Source organism: Schistocerca nitens, chromosome 3, assembly GCF_023898315.1.
Source record: "Schistocerca nitens isolate TAMUIC-IGC-003100 chromosome 3, iqSchNite1.1, whole genome shotgun sequence".
In the NCBI taxonomy this organism is placed as follows: domain Eukaryota; kingdom Metazoa; phylum Arthropoda; class Insecta; order Orthoptera; family Acrididae; genus Schistocerca; species Schistocerca nitens.
The window spans coordinates 48,319,486-48,340,181 of record NC_064616.1 but is presented as its reverse complement, the minus strand read 5'-3'; the positions used below and the strand labels follow the sequence as shown (position 1 = coordinate 48,340,181).

The window sequence follows — 20,696 nt, the reverse complement described above, 5'->3', positions numbered from 1 at the left end:
GGCGTTGAGGTGCCACCAGCACTTTCGCTTCAGCTGAGTAATATGAGGAACCCATGTGAGCCGGGAATCAAACACGAGTCCCAAGAAGCGGCAAGTGTCCACCACTTCAAGCAGGTGGCCGTCGAGGTAAAGTTCAGGATGAGGGTGGACCGTCCGACGCCGGCAGAAGTGCATAACTCGAGTCTTGGCTGCAGAGAACTGAAAACCGTGAGTCAGCGCCCATGATGCTGCCTTCCGAACGGCTACCTGCAGCCTGCGTTCGGCGACTCCCGTAGTTGTGGAGCTAAATGAGATGCAGAAGTCGTCGGCATACAAGGAAGGAGACACCGACGACCCCACGGCCGCAGCCAGACCATTAATGGCCACTAGAAATAAGGACACGCTCAACACCGAGCCCTGTGGGACCCCATTTTCCTGTATATAAGATGAACTAGAGACGGCACCCACTTGCACCCGGAAAGAGCGGTGCAAGAGAAAGGTTTGAAGAAAAGCCGGGAGCCGACCACGAAGACCCCAGGCATGCAATGTGGCAAGAATGTGATGCCTCCATGTGGTGTCATACACCTTCCGCAGATCAAAAAATACAGCAACAAGATGCTGACGTCGGGCAAAGGCCGTACGGATAGCAGATTCCAGCCGCACCAAATTGTCCGTGGCAGACCGGCCCCGACGGAAGCCACCCTGGGATGGAGCGAGGAGACCACGCGACTCAAGGACCCAACACAAACGCCGCCCCACCATACGTTCGAGCAATTTGCACAAAACGTTGGTGAGGGTAATGGGACGATAGCTGTCCACCGCCAGTGGGTCCGCACCGGGCTTCAAGATGGGGACAATAACACCCTCTCGCCATTGCGACGGGAACACGCCTTCGCTCCAAATGCGGTTAAATACCGCGAGAATGTGTCCCTGGTAGTCCCTGGAGAGATGCTTCAGCATCTGCGCGTGGATGCAGTCTGGTCCTGGTGCTGTATCAGGGCAATCGGCGAGGGCAGCGAGGAATTCCCTCTCGCTGAAAGGAGCATTGTATTGTTCAGAACGACGCGTGTGGAAGGATAACGGCGTCCGCTCGGCGCGCTCCTTTAGAGAGCGAAAGGCGGGGGGATAAGAGGCAGTCGCAGAGCTCTTCGCAAAGTGCGCGGCAAGCTGTTCAGCAATGACGGCAGCGTCCGTGCAGACAGCGCCGTCCAAGGAGAGCCCAGGTACACCCATAGGGGTCTGGTATCCATAAATCCGCCGGATCCGGGACCACACGAGCGAGGGGGAGACATGGGAGCCCAGGGATGAGACGTACCTCTCCCAGTACTCCTGCTTACGCCGTGCAATAAGATGACGGGCGAAGGCACGGAGCCGCTTAAAGGCGATGAGGGTCTCTAGAGACGGGTGCCGCCTATGACGCTGGAGAGCCCGCCTACGGTCACGAATAGCCTCAGCAATCTCCGGCGACCACCAGGGTACAGCCTTCTTCCGAGGGAGTCCAGAAGAGCGGGGGATACAAGCCTCGCCCGCCGAAATGATTGACGTGGTGAAGACACGGACCACCTCGTCAATGTCACCCTGTGGGGGACACGCAATGGTTGCCGCGGAAGTAAAAGCTGGCCAGTCAGCCCTGTGGAGAGCCCAGCGGGGCAGGCGCCCAGAAGAATGACACTGGGGCAGTGACAAATAGATGGGAAAATGGTCACTACCACACAGGTCAGGATGCACTCTCCAGTGGAGAGATGGGACAAGGCCGGGGCTGCAAAGAGAGAGATCGATGGCCGAGAACGAGCCGTGGGCCACACTGAAATGTGTGGGAGCACCGGTGTTCAGGAGGCTAAGGTCGAGCTGAGCCAACACATGCTCTACGGCCCGACCGCGGTCATCGGAGACAGTCCCACCCCATAGAGGGTTGTGGGCATTGAAATCGCCCAGAAGCAGCAAAGGTGGCGGGAGTTGAGCCAGCAGTGCAGCCAAGACATGCTGGGGGAGCTCCCCATCCAGAGGAACGTAAACAGAGCAAACTGTAATAGCCGGCGAGAGCTCAACCCTGGCAGCGACTGCCTCTAAAGGCGTCTGAAGGGGTACTGGCGAGCTACAGACAGAGTGGTGAACAAAGAGGCAAACTCCACCCGATGCTCGGTGACAGGCAACACGGTTCTTATAGTATCCCCGATAACCGCGAAGGGCGGGGATCCGCATTGCAGGAAACCAAGTTTCCTGCAGAGCAATGCAGAGAACAGGGGAATCACTCAGAAGCATCCGGAGCTCAGGCAGGTGGCGGAAATAACCGCCGCAGTTCCACTGGAGAATGGAAGCAGGAAGGGACTGGGAGGGCGTGAAGGCGACTAAGAGGCAGACGGCGCCTCAGAGTCAACTGCCGCCACCGGGGGAGAGTCAGCTGTGTCCATAGGAAAGGCCCCCAAGGGTTCCGTGAGGGCGAGATCCGCGGCAGATGCGAGATCTCCACCTCATCCCCGGAGCCAGGACTATGGACAGCAGGCGGTACTGAAACCGCCGGAACGTCCTTCTTCTTGGACACATCCTGTTCCTTCTTCTCACGTCGGCCCTTAGGGTGAGAGGGCTGGGAGAGCTTCTCTGAGGGAGCATCAGAGGCTGACGACGACGCAGAAGCCCTACGACCAGCAGGTGGCGGAACCTTCAGCCACTGGCTGACATCCGGCTGGGTAGGAGAAGAAACGGAGGAAGGCAGAGCCCCGAGGGACCCCTTCCGCTGGAGAGGAACCGGCAGAGGCAACGCCGGTGGAGGAGGAGGGGGAGGGATCGAGCCCCCCGGTTTTGGAGGAGATGTCACTCCCGAAGTAAGAGTGGGGGGAGCGACAGAAGAGGGTTTGCCCCCAACAGCTAAGGGGGCAACAGAGGAAGGCTTGCCCCCAGGCACGAGGGGGGCAGACAGAGATGCACGGCCCCGAGGGCCCACTGAAGGCGGCACAGATGAGGCGACAACCGTCGCTCGCGTGGGCGACGATAACGTGGCTGCAGCATAAGAAGTTCGAATGGAAGCAGGATACAACCGTTCATATTTCACTTTTGCCTCTCGATAAGTAAGCCGGTCCAGGGTCTTAAATTCCATGATCTTCCGCTCCTTATGAAGAACGGGGCAATCCGGCGAGCATGGAGAGTGGTGCTCCCCACAGTTGACACATACAGGCGGAGGCGCACATGGAGAATCTGGATGAGAAGGGCGTCCGCAATCTCGACATGTAGCGCTGGATGGGCAACGGGAGGACATATGCCCAAACTTCCAGCACTGGAAGCACCGCATCGGGGGAGGGACGTATGGTTTGACATCGCAACGGTAAACCATCACCTTGACCTTCTCGGGCAAGACATCACCTTCGAAGGCCAAGATAAAGGCACCGGTGGCCACCCTGTTAGTTTTGGGTCCTCGATGGACACGACGGACAAAATGCACTCCACGTCGTTCTAAGTCGGCTCTCAGCTCGTCATCGGATTGTAACAATAGGTCACGATGGTAAATAATCCCCTGGACCATATTTAGGCTACTGTGGGGAGTGACGGTTACAGGGACGTCACCCAGCTTATCACACAAGAGCAACGCTCGTGACTGGGCTGGGGAGGACGTCTTGAGGAGGATGGACCCATTCCTCATTTTAGACAACCCCGCCACTTCCCCAAACTTATCCTCCAGGTGTTCCACAAAAAACAGAGGCTTCGTCATAAGAAAGGAGTCACCATCAGTCCTGCTGCAGACAAGGTATTGCGGTACGTAAGGCTCCCGCTTGGCACTAGATCTACGGCCCTCCCATGGCGCAGCCAACGAGGGGAACGTCTGAGGGTCATACTGTGCAGCGTCAAATTCTACTCTACCTCGCTTAGAGACGCTGGTGGCCGTGCGACCACCAGCTTGGTGTGATTTATTGCGCTTCATTGCGCCACATCCGCCCAGATGCCACCTACTCCGAACGAGGGCTCTCCCCAAGGGCGCCACCCAGCCAAAGCGACGGGTACCTGGCCGATATCCCGTTGCCCGGAGTCCCCGTGCCCCAGACAAGATGGGCACATACTCCTTGGCATGCATGGGGAGGAAACAGCTCTGGCATCTGTAGTGCGATCCCTGCGTGGTCAGGGGGCTACCACCAAGAGGGTACATGACGACCCCACCACAACGGACTGGCTACCGTGCTGGATTTTAGGTGTCTAAAGGGTCCACAGTTGTCGTGGGTGCTAAGAATGGTATTGTGCACAAGGCGAGAAGGAGGCAACCCAGGAGACGTTGGGCGTAAATCCCGCCACACGACAAGAGGTAACATGCAAGATGGTGGTGCATGATGGACCAATAGGAAAACACCTCATAAGGTGTCCTTCCCCAAATGGCACGCACTAACAACGGAAATTTGGAAAAAAGGAGGTCAAACCCAAGAGGGGACCATAAGTACTATATGTGCTGTGAGCAATGGCATGGAGGCAGTCGTACTCTCACTGTCTGATGCACAAGTCATGTTGAATGTTACCAAAAAAGCTATGTGTAATTGTTTTATATCGCCATGAAATCAGATGCATTTACGGACAGATTGGAAAATTTGAGCTTTGTGAAGGAATTAGTTGGAGAGATAAATGAGTGTCAAGTCTCGGCCTTTGTGAAGAAATCTGCATGGCATATTTTGAATTGTTTATGGAATAATTGGCAAGCAACTTCTTTTAAAGAAATCCACCGGAAAGGACTGAATGTAAAACTCATGTTGTAGCTGAGTATAAACTGTGAAAATCTCAACAATTCAGGTTGAATTTTGGTACATTTCTGGGTGTCTTGCATGGGTACTAGATGCTGTGAGCTGTGAGATGAGTACAATGATATTAGCTGTTCGTTTTAAATGTGAGCTGATGGCACCTATTTAATTTGGTATCTAAAGCAAATAAAGAACTAATTGCCAAATTTTGACATTTTTCTAAGAGATGAAACAATCACCCTCCACCCAAAAATTGTTATAAGATATTTACATAACATTTAGATACAGAGTTAATGCAGACTGTGCTAACATAAGTATTGATGATGTTTTTCTTCAACGCTGCTTTTAACATTGCCAGAACAGTGTCTATGTTGCAGAGAAGCAGGTTGGTGACCAGACGCCATACTGAGGTAGGTGAATTTTGTGGTTGACAGTACGACAAAAGAAGCAGCAAGCGGTTACGTGAATTTTAACCCAGCAATGCCGCAAGTTGAGTGTAGTATATCAACCGAAGGCTTCGTCAACTCTGTGACAGTCATGGCTGCAGATTTCTGGACCTGTGTTTTTTTGTGGGGATTTATAGGCCTCCTCTTGATGGGCCAGGGGTGCACTACACAAAGGAAGCAGCTACTTTGGTAGCAGATAACTTGTGGAGTGCACATGGAGTTTTTTTTTTTTTTTAAGGTGGTAGTTTGAGGTGCCCTGATGAACACTCGCCAGTCAGTTAACAGCAAGAGAAGTCAAACGGGGTTCAGAGTAAAGACATTTCGACCTTTACAACTTTATCAGTCAACTTTTGAAGTATTTATAATAAAGTTCCCAAATTTACTGCCCTCCAGGAAAGTTCTTGCACTCAAAATATTCTTGGGACTGGGAGCTAGCTTAAACCCAGAGTGGAAAACTCTGAGATATTTATCAAGTCATGCAGCATGTATTAGAAAGACAGATTAGAGGCCATGGGAGGGGGAGTTTTCATTGCAGTTGACAAAAATGTTGTCTCCATTGAGGTCGAAATTGGGAGTGGCTGTTCTAGATTCATTCAAAGAAAGTCTATGGTCAGTAGTCTGTAAATATTCAAATCGTTCATTACTAGTTGGAGTTGACTTCATCCTGCTGAGTACCGACTGGGACATCAATGGATTCATTGTGGGGGAGGGGGGTTTACAGACAGACAATCATGCAAAATACTTCTGAACACATTTTTTTTTTTTTTTTTTTTTAACTGCCTTGAGCAGCTAGCTTGGCAGCCCACACACAATGGAAATATCTTTAACCTTGTACCTACAAATAGACTGGGCCTTATTGACAATGTCAGTATAGAAATGGGGATTAGAAATTATGATTTCATTACAGCAACTGTGATTACAAAAGTTAATAAATCAGTCCAGAAGGCTAGGAAAGTTTTCTGCTACGTAGAGCAGATAAGCAGTTATTAACATCTAGCTTTGACCATGGATTGGCATCACTTAGTAGCAGTAAGATGGATGGAGAGGAATTAAGGGCAAAGTTTAAGCAGATTATAAATTGTGGTCTGGAGAGTTATGTGCCTAGTAAATGGATGAAGGATGGATGGTTTAATAATAAAATTTGTAAGGTTCTAAGAAAGCAGAGGCTGTTGCACTCTAGGTTCAAAAGGAAACACACAAATGATGATGAACAAAGGTTAGTAGAGATTTGTGTGTCTGTGAAAAGATCTATGCATTACACCTTAATGAAATATCTAGCCAGGAACCCGAGAAAATTCAGGTCCTATGTAAGTCAGATAAAGCTAGTCTAATGCTTCCATTCACTCCCTTGTTGACCAGTCTGGTGCAGCTGTTTAAGATAGCAAAACAAAAGCCAAAGTTTTAAATTTCACGTTCAAGAAATCATTCACACATGAGAACTGCACAAACATACAGTCATTTGACCATCACAGAGACTCCCATATGGATGACATAGAAATAAGCATACCTGGTGTAGAGAAGCAAATGAAAGGTTTGAAAACAAATGAATCACCAGATCCAAATGGAATCCCAGTTCAATTTTATGAAGATTACTCTATGATATTGGCCCCTGACCTAGCTTGCATTTATTGTGTGTCTCATGTCCAGCACAAAGCCTGAAGTGACTGTAAAATAAAAGTGCAGGTGACACTAGTATCTAAGAAAGGTAAAAGAATGGACCCGCAAAATTACAGACTGATATCCCTAACTTCTGTCTGCAGCGGAATCCGTGAACACATTCTCAATTTGAATGTAATAAACTTTCTTAAGGCTAAGCAGCTTATTTCCACAGATCAGTATCATTTTAAAAAGCATTGCTAATGAGAAACTCAGCTTGCCTCTTTCTCACATGATATACTGAGAACTATGAATGAAGTGCAACAAGCAGATTCCATATTTCTAGATTTCTGGAAAGCATTTGACACAATGCCCCACTGCAGCCTGTCAATGAAGGTATGAGCATACAGAGTAAGTTCACAGATATGAGAGTGGCTTGAATACTTCGTAAATAATATAATCCAGTATTCTGTCCTCAATGGCGGGTGTTCATCTGAAACAAGGGAATTGTCAGGTGTGCCATAGGGAAGTGTAATGGGACCGTTGCTGTTCTCTGTATACATAAATGATTTGTCAGACATAATGGGCAGCGGTCTGCAGTTGTTTGCTGATGCTTCCATGGTTTACAGTAAGGTGTCAAAGTTGAGTGACTGTAGGAAGATACAAGATGACAAACAATATTTACAATTGGAGTGATGAATAGCAGCTAGCCCTAAATGTGGAAAAATGAAAGTTAATGCAGATTAGTAGGAAGAACAAACCTGTAATATTTGTATACAGTATTACTAGTGTCCAGCTTGACACAGTCAAGTAATTTAAATATCTGGTGACAACTTTGCAAAGTGATATGTGGTGGAACGAGCATGCAAAAACTGTAGTAGGGAAGGCAAATAGTCAACTTCAGTTTACTGGGAGAATTTTAGGAAAGAGTGGTTCACTTGTAAAGGAGACTGCATATAGGACACTGGTGCAATCTATCCTTGAGTACTGCTTGAGTATTTGGGATCCATTTCAGGTCAGATTGAAGTAAAACATTGAAGCTGTTCAGAGGGGGGCTGTTAGATTTGTTACCAGAGTTTTGAACAACATATAAGTGTTGTGGAGATGCATCAGGAACTCAAATGGGAATCCCTGGAGGGAAGGTGCTGTTACTTTCAGGAAACACTATTGAGAAAATTTAGATAGCTGTCATTTGAAGGTGACTGCTGAATGATTGTGCTCCTGCCAACATACATCATGTGTAAGAACCACAAAAATAAGATACGAGAAATTAGGGCTCATACGGAGGTGTACAGACAGTCCTTTTGCCCTTGCTCTATTTGCATGTGGAACAGGAGAAGAAATGACAGGTGGTAGTAGTAGTAGTAGTAGTAGTAGTAGTAGTAGTAGTAGTAGTACAGGGTACCCACCGCCATGCACCTTAAAGTGGCTTGTGGAGTATATATGAAGATGAAGTTGCAGATGACCACAAATCTCATAGTCTCTCTTCCCTGTGTTAGTACATGACATTATTCACATTACTTATTGGTGAATAGCTGCAATGACAGCTTTTATGTATTTACACTGCGTGTCACTGGTTGAGTGGATTCCTAGCTGTTGATATTTTACACTTCTTTTCACTGATTATTTACGTTTTCAATCATGAGATTATCTGCACTTTGAGTTTCATTATATTTCCTAATCTAATTCCTTCAGCATCACCCAATTTAATTCGAATACATTCCATTATACTCGTTTTGCTTTTGTTGATGTTCATCTTATATCCTCCTTTCAAGACACTGTCCATTCTGTTCAACTGCTCTTCCAAGTCCTTTGCTGTCTCTGACAGAATTACAATTCCATCAGCGAACCTCAAAGTTTTTATTTCTTCCCCATGGATTTTAATACCTATTCCAAATTTTTCTTTTGTTTCCTTTACTGCTTGCTCAATATACAGATTGAATAACATCGGGGAGAGGCTACAACCCTGTCTCACTCCCTTCCTAACCACTGCTTCCCTTTCATGTCCCTCGTCTCTTATAACTGCCATCTGCTTTCTGTACAAATTGTAAATAGCCTTTTGCTCCCTGTATTTTACCCCTGCCACCTTCAGAATTTGAAAGAGAGTATTACAGTCAACATTGACAAAAGCTTTCTCTATGTCTACAAATGCTAGAAATGTAGGTTTGCCTTTCCTTAATCTAGCTTCTAAGACAAGTCGTAGGGTCAGTATTGCCTCACGTGTTCCAATATTTCTATGGAATCCAAACTGATCTTCCCCGAGGTCGGCTTCCACCTGTTTTTTCATTCGTCTGTAAAGAATTCATGTTAGTATTTTGCAGCTGTGACTTTTTAAACTGATAGTTCAGTAATTTTCACATCTGTTTTGTCAGGACTGGCTCTCCCAAGGCCGTCAGTAGTTGTAATGGAATGTTGTCTAATCCCAGGGCCTTGTTTCGACTTAGGTCTTTCAGTACTCTGTCAAACTGTTCACGCAGTATCGTTTCTCCCATTTCATCTTCATCTACATCCTCTTCCATTTCCATAATATTGTCCTCAAGTACATCGCCTTTGTATAGACCCTCTATATACTCCTTCCACCTTTCTGCTTTCCCTTCTTTACTTAGAACTGTGTTTCCATTTGAGCTCTTGATATTCATACAAGTGGTTCTCTTCTCTCCAAAGGTCTCTAATTTTCCTGTAGGCAGTATATATCTTACCGCTAGTGAGACAAGCCTCTACATCCTTACATTTGTCCTCTAGCCATCCCTGCTTAGCCATTTTGCACTTCCTGTCGATCTCATTTTTGAGACGTTTGTATTCCTTTTTGCCTGCTTCATTTAATGCATTTTTATATTTTCTTCTTTCATCTATTAAATTCAATATTTTTTCTGTTACTCAAGGATTTCTACTAGCCCTCGTCTTTTTACCATTTAGTCAGTTTATCCAGGTCCCATCTCCTTAAATTCCCACCTTTTTGCAGTTTCTTCAGTTTTAATCTACAGTTCATAACCACTAGATTGTGGTCAGAGTCCACATCTGTCCCTGAAAATGTCTTACAATTTAAAACCTGACTTCCAAATCTCTGTCTTACCATTATGTAATCTATCTGATACCTTCTAGTATCTCCAGGATTCTTCCATGTATACAAACTTCTTTCATGATTCTTGAACCAAGTGTTAGCTATGATTAAGTTAGGCTCTGTGCAAAATTCTACCAGACAGCTTCCTCCTGAGTAGTCCCCGCCCGGAGATCCAAATGGGGGTTTATTTTATCTCTGGAATATTTTACCCAAGAGGACGACATCATCATTTAACCACACAGTAAAGTTGCATGCCCTCGGGAAAAATTACGGCTATAGTTTCCCCTTGCTTTCAGACATTCGCAGTACCAGCACAGCAAGGCCGTTTTGGTTAGTGTTACAAGGCCAGATCAGTCAATCATCCAGACTGTTGCCCCTGCAGCTACTGAAAAGGCTGCTGCCCCTCTTCAGGAACCACACGTTTGTCTGTCCTCTCAACAGATACCCCACCGTTGTGGTTGCACCTACGATACGGCCATCTGTATCGCTGAGGCACGCAAGCCCCCCCACCAACGGCAAGGTCTGTGGTTCATGGGTGCTCTTACCAAATGAAATTGGGACTCATCTGACCAGGCTATGGTTTACCAGTCATTTAGGGTCCAATTGATATGGTCATGAGCCCAGGAGAGGTGCTGCAGGAGATGATTTGGTGGTAGCAAAGGTGCTCATGTCAGTTATCTACTGTCATTGCCCATTAATGTCAAATTTCACTGCACTGTCCTAGCAGATGTGTGCATTGTAAATCTCACATTGATTTCTCCAGTACTTCATGCAATGTTGCTCATCTGCTAGTGCTGACAACTCTACACAAATGTCACTGCTCTTGATCATTAAGTGAAAGTGTCAGCCACTGCATTGTCCATGGTGAGAGGTAATGCCTGAAATTTGGTATTTGTAGCACATTCTTTACGCTAAATAGCTCAGAATATTGAATTCCCTAATGATTTCTGAAATAGAATGTCCCATGCACCTAGCTGAAACTGTCATTCTGCATTTGAATTCTCTTAATTCCCCCTGTGTGGCCATGATCAGGTCTGAAACCTTTTCTCTGGATTCACCTGAGTACAAGTGACAGCTCTGCCTATGCACTGCCCATTTATAATTTGTGTATGATATACTACCACCATCTGTGTATGTGCATATCACAATCCCAAAACTTTTAGCAGCTCTATAACTTTGTACTCTGTGGTCTATTTGCAGTAATGGAACCTGGCAGCATATGGCAAGCCCTCTATAGCAGAGGGTCATCGTGGCTCATTTAAATGTTTCTTCTGCAAAGGTATGAGTGGTGTGTGATGCTGCATGTGTAGTTGACATAGACACCATCAATACTGCATTGATTATATTTAACAGACCATGGCAGAGAGAATATGAGCACAGTCTTGAACCAGTTTTTTTAATGCACATTGTCAGTTTAATTTTTAAAATTTGTCAACACATTCAAAAATTGGTAAAAGAACTGCACCTGCTATGTGTTTTGGTAGTTAGTTATTAAAAAATCATCTGATACACAGTAATAACTGAACTGCAGGCACAAGTCTTGAAAACAAATAGTTATTATGAAAAATTAGATGTACACCTGCCACTGAAGCAACATCATAGCAGTTAAATTAAGTAAGCTGCAGGAGGCAGTTAACAGTGTGCCAGTGCATGTGCATGCATGCATATACAATTTATACAGCTATAATGTTCATTCAAATTTCAGGAAGTCCATCACAATTTATTATTTCTTTTCCATCTACATGTCGGTCATTTTCATGAACAATGTAGTGATATCACTTACCGAAAGAATATTCTGAAATTGCATCAGTCAGATTTCTTAAAATATTTTGCAAGTTATAAAAATAAAGGCATTACCTTCTATTCACTCCTAACAGATGAATGCCTAAAATGTTTTGTCCTTCCTTTGTACATATTCATGATCATACAGACACACACACTCTGCCATTACAGTGTCATATAACTCCACAAAGTGTCTGAAATTTTTCATTGTTTAGTGGCATCATTCTATTAATCATGTGAGAGAGTCCCTGACCTTTATTAATGAAGTGTGTGTGGGTGACAGGCAGTTATTCAGCAGAGGATACCAGTTTTCTACAGATTTTGCAAAACAGTTATAATGCATAAAGTAACTCATAAATTATTGAATCCTTGAGTGAAGTATTGCTGTCACTTCATTTGATTGTCTTCAGTGCTCAAGGTTGCCTGAAGATCAGTATATGTTAGCTTATAGTGGATTCTGGAAATTTTGTGCATCTAAACTTCACTGTGAAAAAGGAAGCACTTCATGTGAATATGTGTTGCAGGTTTGGAATGGCAGTGCTGATTAGTCCCACCTGTGGCACCCATTTACATAACTATGCTTGATGTTCAAAATTTCTACAAAATTAGTCATATTAAACATGGGAGACAGTTGATAATAATTCTGAATTAATCACCTGTAGCTTCAATGATGTGTCCTTGTAAAGTAACTACTCTGTAACGATTTCCTCCAGAAAAAGCAACTCTCGTTGCTTGTGCTACATCATTTGCAACAAGTGTGTTACGTAGAGCAAAGTAAAATGCCACACGAACTCTCTCATCTGCTAATTTGATTAAGTCAATTAACCGTGGTGCATTCTCAGGCCTGAAAAATATTGATTTTTTTTTTATGTACACTTGAAAAGTAAGCAAATATGACAATTACATCCAGGTAAAATGCCAAAGGAATGCCACAATATATTTTTAATTGACTTTGTTGTCATTGCCCTACTAACAACCTCAAGTAATCAATATTATAGCACAGTCATTACTATGGGTCAGTTTCCTTCCCATTCATAACATTAACCCTCGAGCAGGGGCACCGTTTTTCATAATACAAGTGGGTGCATGGCGCACTTTGTACACATGTATAGAATAGCTGTCTTTATGTTACCAAGGTAAACATGTATTATCAAAACTACAGTTTAATCTTAATTTAATTAAATAACAAGAAAAGGAACTTACATAATATGAGCTAAACCACTGTTATATTAAACAATACTGAAATAAATTTTTACTATAACACACTGTTGCCAAGGACAAGTGTTACAGAGACAGTAATGGCCCACTCAAAGCATTAAACAGTGAAGTTGTATCAAATCTCAGCCAGCCACTTATTTGATTACTAATTATCTCTTAGACAACTGCTTCAGTGTGGGATTATGTTGGTAGGTGGGGGTCATTTTTTTTGCACAGATCATAAATTTTTTCTTGCCTAGATTACTTTTATTTTATATTACTGCTGCTTGCTTGGACACATGACAACAAAATTTATTGCTGTGCTACCCGAAGGAGTAATGAAGGAATAGGTATGGGTTTTCAGCTGTGAATCAAAAATGGAACCGCGCAAACTCATTTTAATTTTGGTTGGCGCACTTTATATGCAGGCATGCCGACTTGGGGGATTAAGGACAATTTTTAGAAAGTAGTCACTAGACTGTAAAATCAGTGTGTCGAATTATTTACACACTGCTACCAGTGATCCAATCAATACTGACTATAAAAATAAATATAACGTAAATTAGCAATGATCACATTGGCTTGTTACAAGTCATGGTGATTAAATTGTCATAGTCACAAGCAGCTACAAAGCTTTACATCTCCTCATGAATAACTCTATGTCATGGGTATTAGTAAATGAATAAAAAAATGTCCTGTGTGTGATTGGAGGAGAGGGAGATTAGTGTTTAACATCCCTTTGACAATGAGATCATTAGAGATGGAGCACAAGCTCAAATTAGGGAAGGATGGAAAAGGAAAGTGGCCATGCCCTTTTGAAGGAACCTTCCCAGAATTTACTTTAAGAGATTTAGGGAAATTATGGGAAACCTAAATCAGGATGGCTATATGTGGGGTTTGAACCAGTGAAACCCTGCACTACCCTGCTAAGTGTGAGAGATTGGATCTATGAGGGTACCTTCATAACCAATTGACATTATATAACAAATGCATGTTTAAATTGTGAAACCACACTACTGAATCTTTTGAAGCATCAAGTATTAATATGTTTAAATAAACTTTTAATTTATTTGCACTATGTTGATAGCAAACATGTTGTATGATATCTTCAATACCATTATAGATGTTGTGGTGTTACCGCCAGACACCACACTTGCTAGGTGGTAGCCTTTAAATCGGCCGCGGTCCATTAGTATACATTGGACCTGCGTGTCACCACTATCAGTGATTGCAGACCGAGCGCCGCCACACGGCAGGTCTAGTCTAGAGAGACTCCCTAGCCCTCACCCCAGTTGTACAGCTGACTTTGCTAGCGATGGTTCACTGTCTACATAAACACTCATTTGCAGAGATGACAGTATAGCATAGCCTTCAGGTACATCATTTGCTCGACCTAGCAAGGCACCATATTCAGTTACTATAATTACTATCTTCAAGAATGTATTCTGAACAGATAATATTGTGAATCATGTACCATCAAGAGCAACGTTCATCATTAATGGATTAAAGCTAAGTATCAAACTAATTATGTCTGCTTTCTGAATTCTCATTCCTTGTCATGTTCCAGACCTCACGTCAGTATAGTTCTTCCCTCCTTATGCCAGCCTGCATGAGCTAAAGCACACTGGACTCGCATTCGGGAGGACGACGGTTCAATCCCGTCTCCAGCCATCCTGATTTAGGTTTTCCGTGATTTCCCTAAATTGTTTCAGGAAAATGCCAAGATGGTTCCTTTGAAAGGGCACGGCCGATTTCCTTCCCCATCCTTCCCTAACCCGAGCTTGCGCTCCGTCTCTAATGACCTCGTTGTCAACGGGACGTTAAACAACACTAACCTAACCTAACCTCAGCTAAAACGCGTGCACTTCGTCCTCCACTTGTAACATGGTGTTGGCTCTTCTGCTAACACAAAAGATGTCATTCAGCATATTATAACTGCCCTGCCAATTACAGTGGTGGTGTTAATTTGATACAATAAATTATGCATATTTGCCACAGGTTTACAGTAACTGGCTCTTCAGCCTCCCCATCTGTGTATCTTCCTTCCCAGCTCTCCTTTAGTCAAACGATTAATTTCTTATCGACAAACTGACAAAAAAGCAAAACCATATATTCACTAAAGTGCATGCACTTATTAATTCTAATTCTTAAAACCAACTGGCTGGCATTAACTAAAGAAGGGAATACGAACGTTTCTGGCCGAGTATAACAGGGTGAATGATACTTTTGTTGGTATTCAAGAGCAATGAATGATGCCTGGCCGATGTTTGACTGACGCAACAGCTCTATGCTTTCCTGTGCTGTTTTCACTGTATCAACTACCATGTGGTTTAAATAACCACAGGCTGTTGAAACTGCCACATCGTACATCTCGTCTATGGCACCAAGGTCTCCCTGCAATGTTTCACATGAAAAAGTTGAGAGAGCTTTAAGAATTACACACATCAATTGGGAAAAGTCGACGAAAATTGCATCTTTCCTGTACAATGACATACCAATCTTCCAAAGAAACCTGGTAACTTATTCTCCAACTTGCAGTTCGTCAAATATTCAACAACTTTATTACTTGAAACTGATTTTCTCATTGTCTGATGAGCTTCGTGTAATTTCATTCGAATAACATGCAGTTGTTTTGAACATATTTCCTCTTCATGTGCCAGTTGTTTCTTTTCATCTTTGGCCAGCATTAAATCCTTTTCCACAACAGGGAATCTTTCCAGCATTTGTTGTTTTTCCCTAGAAGAATGAAGTTTTATGTTATTGACTCCTAAGAAAACTGATCAAGTTAATGAAATGGCTGACAGCCCCTACATATTATTGAAAGGTTTGTGTGTCATTTTCTTGTTATAAACTTCACAAATATTACTGTGTTATAGTGACTGCAAGATGACAGAAGTAGAATGCTGTTTTGACTGATTAACATTCATTCACTACTGTGAGTAACACCTGACACTGAGTTTTCAGCATCACAAATTTTTACACCATGGGTAATTTGACAATTCAGAAGAATTCACATACATTCAGTTTGTATCTGCAGCTCATAAGACACAGCAAATCACTAACTACTTAGTAAATTTTTAAGAATAAAGGAGACAACTCAGCATAGAGGCAATGCATGGTTGACAGGTTCACAAAAAAGAATGAAAACTTTGCTAGCTTTCAGCAAAGGTATATGCAGGAGGGAGAGGCAGCAGGAGCACAAGATAGGAATGTGACACATGGGCACTAGAGCCCGTGAGTTTGTGTGGCACTTCACCATCATTGCCCCCTTTCACTGTCCTGTACCCTACCCGATCATCCCTTCTCATCATTGGGTGTCTCATGAACTCGAAAGCTCTTGTGCGTCACATCCCTCTCCAATGAACCTGCATCCTCTTCCTCCTGCAGTCCTATCTCCTACATCTTCTGCCTCTCACCTAGACATAAACTCTCACCCTAGTGTACCTGCCAAACTGCAATGCTGGCATTCAGCTTTTTAGGCTGCCTAATGTAAGACTCAGATGGCCATAGACATGGGTTCCCAGGTAGATGCCATGTTTCTTGACTTCTGCAAGGCATTTGATACAGTTCCCCACAGTTGTTTAATGAACAAAGTAAGAGCATATGGACTATCACACCAATTGTGTGATTGGATTGAAGTGTTCCTAGATAATGGAACGCAGCATGTCATTCTCAATGGAGAGAAGTCTTCCGAACTGATTTCAGGTGTGCCGCAGGGGAGTGTTGTAGGGCCATTGCTATTCACATTACATATAAATGACCTTGTGGATAACATCAGAAATTCACTGGGGCTTTTTGTGGATTATGCTGTAGTATATCGACACATTGTAACAATGGAAAATTGTACTGAAATGCAGGAGCATCTGCAACGAATTGACGCATGGTGCATGGAATAGCAATTGAATCTCAATGTAGACAAGTGTAATGTGCTGCAAATACACTGAAAGATCCTTTATCATTTAGCTACAATATAGCAGGTCAGCAACTGGAAGCAGTTAATTCCATAAATTATCTGGGAGTACGCATTAGGAGTGATTTAAAATGAAATGACCATATAAAATTAATCGTCAGTAAAGCAGATGCCAGACAGATTCATTGGAAGAATCCTACGGAAATTCAGTCCAAAAACAAAGGAAGTAGGTTACAGTACACTTGTTCACCCACTGCTTGAATACTGCTCACCGGTGTTGGATCCATACCAGATAGGGTTGATAGAAGAGATAGGGAAGATCCAACAGAGAGCAGCGCACTTCGTTACAGGATCATTAAGTAATCGTGAAAGCTTTACAGAGATGAGAGATAAATTCCAGTGGAAGACTCTGCAAGAGAGACGCTCAGTAGCTCGGTACGGGCCTTTGTTGAAGTTTCGAGAACATATCTTCATTGAGGAGTCAAGCGGTATACTGCTCGACTCCTACACCTCCTACATATATCTCCCGAAGATACCATGAGGATAAAATCAGAGAGATTAGAGCTCACACAGAAGCATACCGACAATCTTTCTTTCCACGAACAATACGAGACTAGAATAGAAGGGATAACTGATAGATACACTCAAGGTACTCTCCGCCACACACTGTCAGGTGGCTTGCAAAGTATGGACACCACTTTGAGTGGGGAGGGAGAGGGTGCAAGGCAGCAGGGGTAAGTGGAAGGGATGGTGGCGGGTAGTGAGAGGACAAGGGAGTAGTTGGGGGAGGGGGGCAGCATGCACACACCTGTATTTATACTTTAGTTCATTAAACATTTTGACCGAGCGAGGTGGCGCAGTGGTTAGCACACTGGACTCGCATTCGGGAGGACGACGGTTCAATCCCGTCTCCAGCCATCCTGATTTAGGTTTTCCGTGATTTCCCTAAATCGTTTCAGGCAAATGCCGGGATGGTTCCTTTGAAAGGGCATGGCCGATTTCCTTCCCAATCCTTCCCTAACCCGAGCTTGCGCTCCGTCTCTAATGACCTCGTTGTCGACGGGAGGTTAAACACTACCCACCACCACCATTAAACATTTTGTCCAAAACCTGGCAAATTTTTTTATTTTTTTGTGTGCCTGTTTATTAACAAATGTCTCCACTATTCAGTGAGTTGTCCTCAGTCCTCATTTATCATATGTGCTAGCCTTGACTTTTATTTTTTTATAGCTCAGGCAATTAACTATAGCTACTGTGCATGACTGTAGCAGGTACTTTACACCATTTGCATGTGCTTTCTGTGCATCACTTTTTTTTTCATTTCTGCAAGCTCCCAGTAGGTTTCAGACTCTATTGTATAAAGCTGTTTATCACCATTTTAGCATGGCTTCAAGAAATATAGTAATTTCAGCTTGTTTTAGTCATATCTCCACAATATACTGTAACATGCTTATATACGAGGGTTGGATCTTAAATAATGTCAACTATTTATTCACAACTGATACAAAAGAGTTACATGTTTTCCCTGTTACTGTCCTTCAGAGTAGTCGCCAGTGTTGTGTAGAACCCATTGCCAGCATTGCAGAAGGTGTAGCATACCGTTAGCAGAGCCTGTTCTGGTGATGGTGCAAATGGAGCGGTCTACTGCCTGTCGAAACTCTGGAACAGTTCTGAAGCGAATGCCGCAAAGTAGTTCCTTCATCTTCGAGATCAAATCAAAGTCACAAGGATGTAAGTCTGGGTGTATGATAAGTGGTACAGTACATCGACCAGAGTAGCCAAGCTTGCGCTGTATGGGCCCCTCACATTGTTGTGCAAAATGATGGGTGGGTTGCGCAGAAAGTGTTGCCACTTCTTTCGCAAAGCTGGTCACAGGTGATGCTCCAAAAATGAACAGTAATACTGTGCACTGACAGTCTGCTGTGAAGGAATGTAATGCGTTAGGATAACACCATCACAGTCATACATGAGAATCACCATAACTTTCACCATACTGGGACTCTGATGCACTTTCGACTTTCGCGGCGACCCATAATGACGCCATTTGTTGGATTGGCATTTCAGTTTTGGCTCATACGATGTGGCCCATGTCTCATCCGGTGTTATGATTTGGCATAAGAAAGCCTTTCCTTCACACTCATAGACCTCCAAGGGCATCTGAGCAGCACCGTAACGCATCCATTTCTGCATTTCCATGAAGTCATGCGGAATCCATTGTGATGCTATTTTTTGTATGCCCAGGTGTTCCTTCAGGTTGTGAGATACAGTTATATGCTAATCCGGTTTTGTGGGGAAGCTCACGAATCATATGGCATTGATCACTGTCCACTTATGCACTAACAGCATGCACTACTTCTTCAGAAATGCAAGGACAACCTGCCTGATGCATGTCTGCCACAGTTTGCCAACCTTTGTTGAAGGTTTTTACCCAATGTGCCACTGTTCTGTATGGAAATACTGATTTCCCACATGCCTCTTGAAGACCTTGATGACACTGTCATGCTGTATGACCTCTGTCACATTCAATCTTGATCCAACTCCATTGTTCCTGTTTCGAAAATGTAGTGACACCATTATGTTAGACTGCTCGCTCACAAGTGACTGTGTTTCCCTTGACTGTGCACTCGCCAGTGATGTGGGACGTGCGAGTCCATTTGCTTGTAGGTAAGGTAGGTCAACAACGTGTGCTATCAGCAACAATAGTAGAGTCCATTGCATAGTGTTTGCAAAGCAGTGTTGTCACTATTTAAGTTCCAACCTATGTACTATTTACCATTAAGTGATAGTTTCTGTCATCAAAAAAATACAGCAATACATTGTCTTTGAAACAGAGCTGGTTCTACATTGGGCAATGACCTATACTTTCTCATTCTGATAAGAGAATGCAAAAGGAAGATGAGAGTCCAGAAAAAAATGAGGAATGTGATGGAACAGATGATGCATTTCCAATGAGGGAATACTCCAGAACAACAAAGCCTATGTCATCATCAACAGAAAGTATGTTCCATGACATGCATCTACCTAAGATGACAGATAAAACCAGAAAGACATTTCATTGGTGGGTTGTATGGACACAAGGGTTTCACATTTGTGTAGATGCAAAATTTGTCTCTTTTGCAGGAAAGTGGAACTGTTTTTTACAGTTACATAAAAAAATAGCAGAATAGACCATTAGACAGGGACTTCAAAAAGTAAGTTATGCTTGCCATTGTGTGCTAAGGTCATTGCAGGATATGAGTAGCTCATTATTAGAGGACAGTATGTGTTGAGGTTTTTTTTTTGCACACACACTTCTGCTGTGGTTTGGATAACAAATGCATTGCACTGCAGGGGTGAAATAGTGTGCCAACTGGGAATATACTCAATTTCAAGTATACAGGATGGTATGATTCTTGTGTGAGAACCATCTGAATTGCACCCAGATTCACCATGAAACTTTGGCAGTTTGTGGACCAAAAGCAATGTTGCATCCAGCCAATGTGAAATGTTGCCAACAATTAAACCATGGTGGCACAGACATGTGTGATGCCATTAAATAAGGAAGGCCACCAACATTGACACTGACCACGGATGGGAAAGTTCAGGCAATCTAAGATTTCCTGATAAAGGTGTTCACACATTGGTTCTTGAATGACTATGACCAAGTACTGGATTTTTATCATTAAGGAACTGAACAATTGGTAGGATGTTCTGACAGTTATTTGCAGAGACTTGGTGACAATGTTGAAAACTAGTGTCATATCTCTGTGTCACTTTTGAGTGTAGTGGAGCATTCAATAAAAGTGACTTGACCTGCCACAATAATGTGTATCTTACTTTTTGAAGTCCCCTAATATGAAAGATGTAATAATAAAATGAAATTTTGTGGTAATTACATAAACACAGGGGATGGACAAACATATGGGAACACCAGAAGAAATACATGCTTGAACGTAAATGCAAATGCTAATGAAGCCTGGAAGCTGCACTATTGTATTTGACAATGAACGGCACCTGTGGAATGTCCTCAATAC

The 20,696-nt window shown here is 43.6% G+C and overlaps 1 protein-coding gene across 1 annotated transcript in view; it reads right to left on the bottom strand.

Annotated features, from left to right (window-relative positions):
* Window positions 1-20,696, bottom strand: part of LOC126248415 (structural maintenance of chromosomes protein 4-like) — a 164,507-nt gene that overhangs the window by 49,195 nt on the left and 94,616 nt on the right. The window contains exons 8-10 of the mRNA XM_049949380.1: window positions 15,269-15,509; window positions 14,965-15,167; window positions 12,233-12,420 (exon numbers count right to left, since the gene is read on the bottom strand). Coding sequence (XP_049805337.1) covers window positions 12,233-12,420; window positions 14,965-15,167; window positions 15,269-15,509 — 632 coding nt within the window. The remainder of the gene's footprint in view (window positions 1-12,232; window positions 12,421-14,964; window positions 15,168-15,268; window positions 15,510-20,696) is intronic.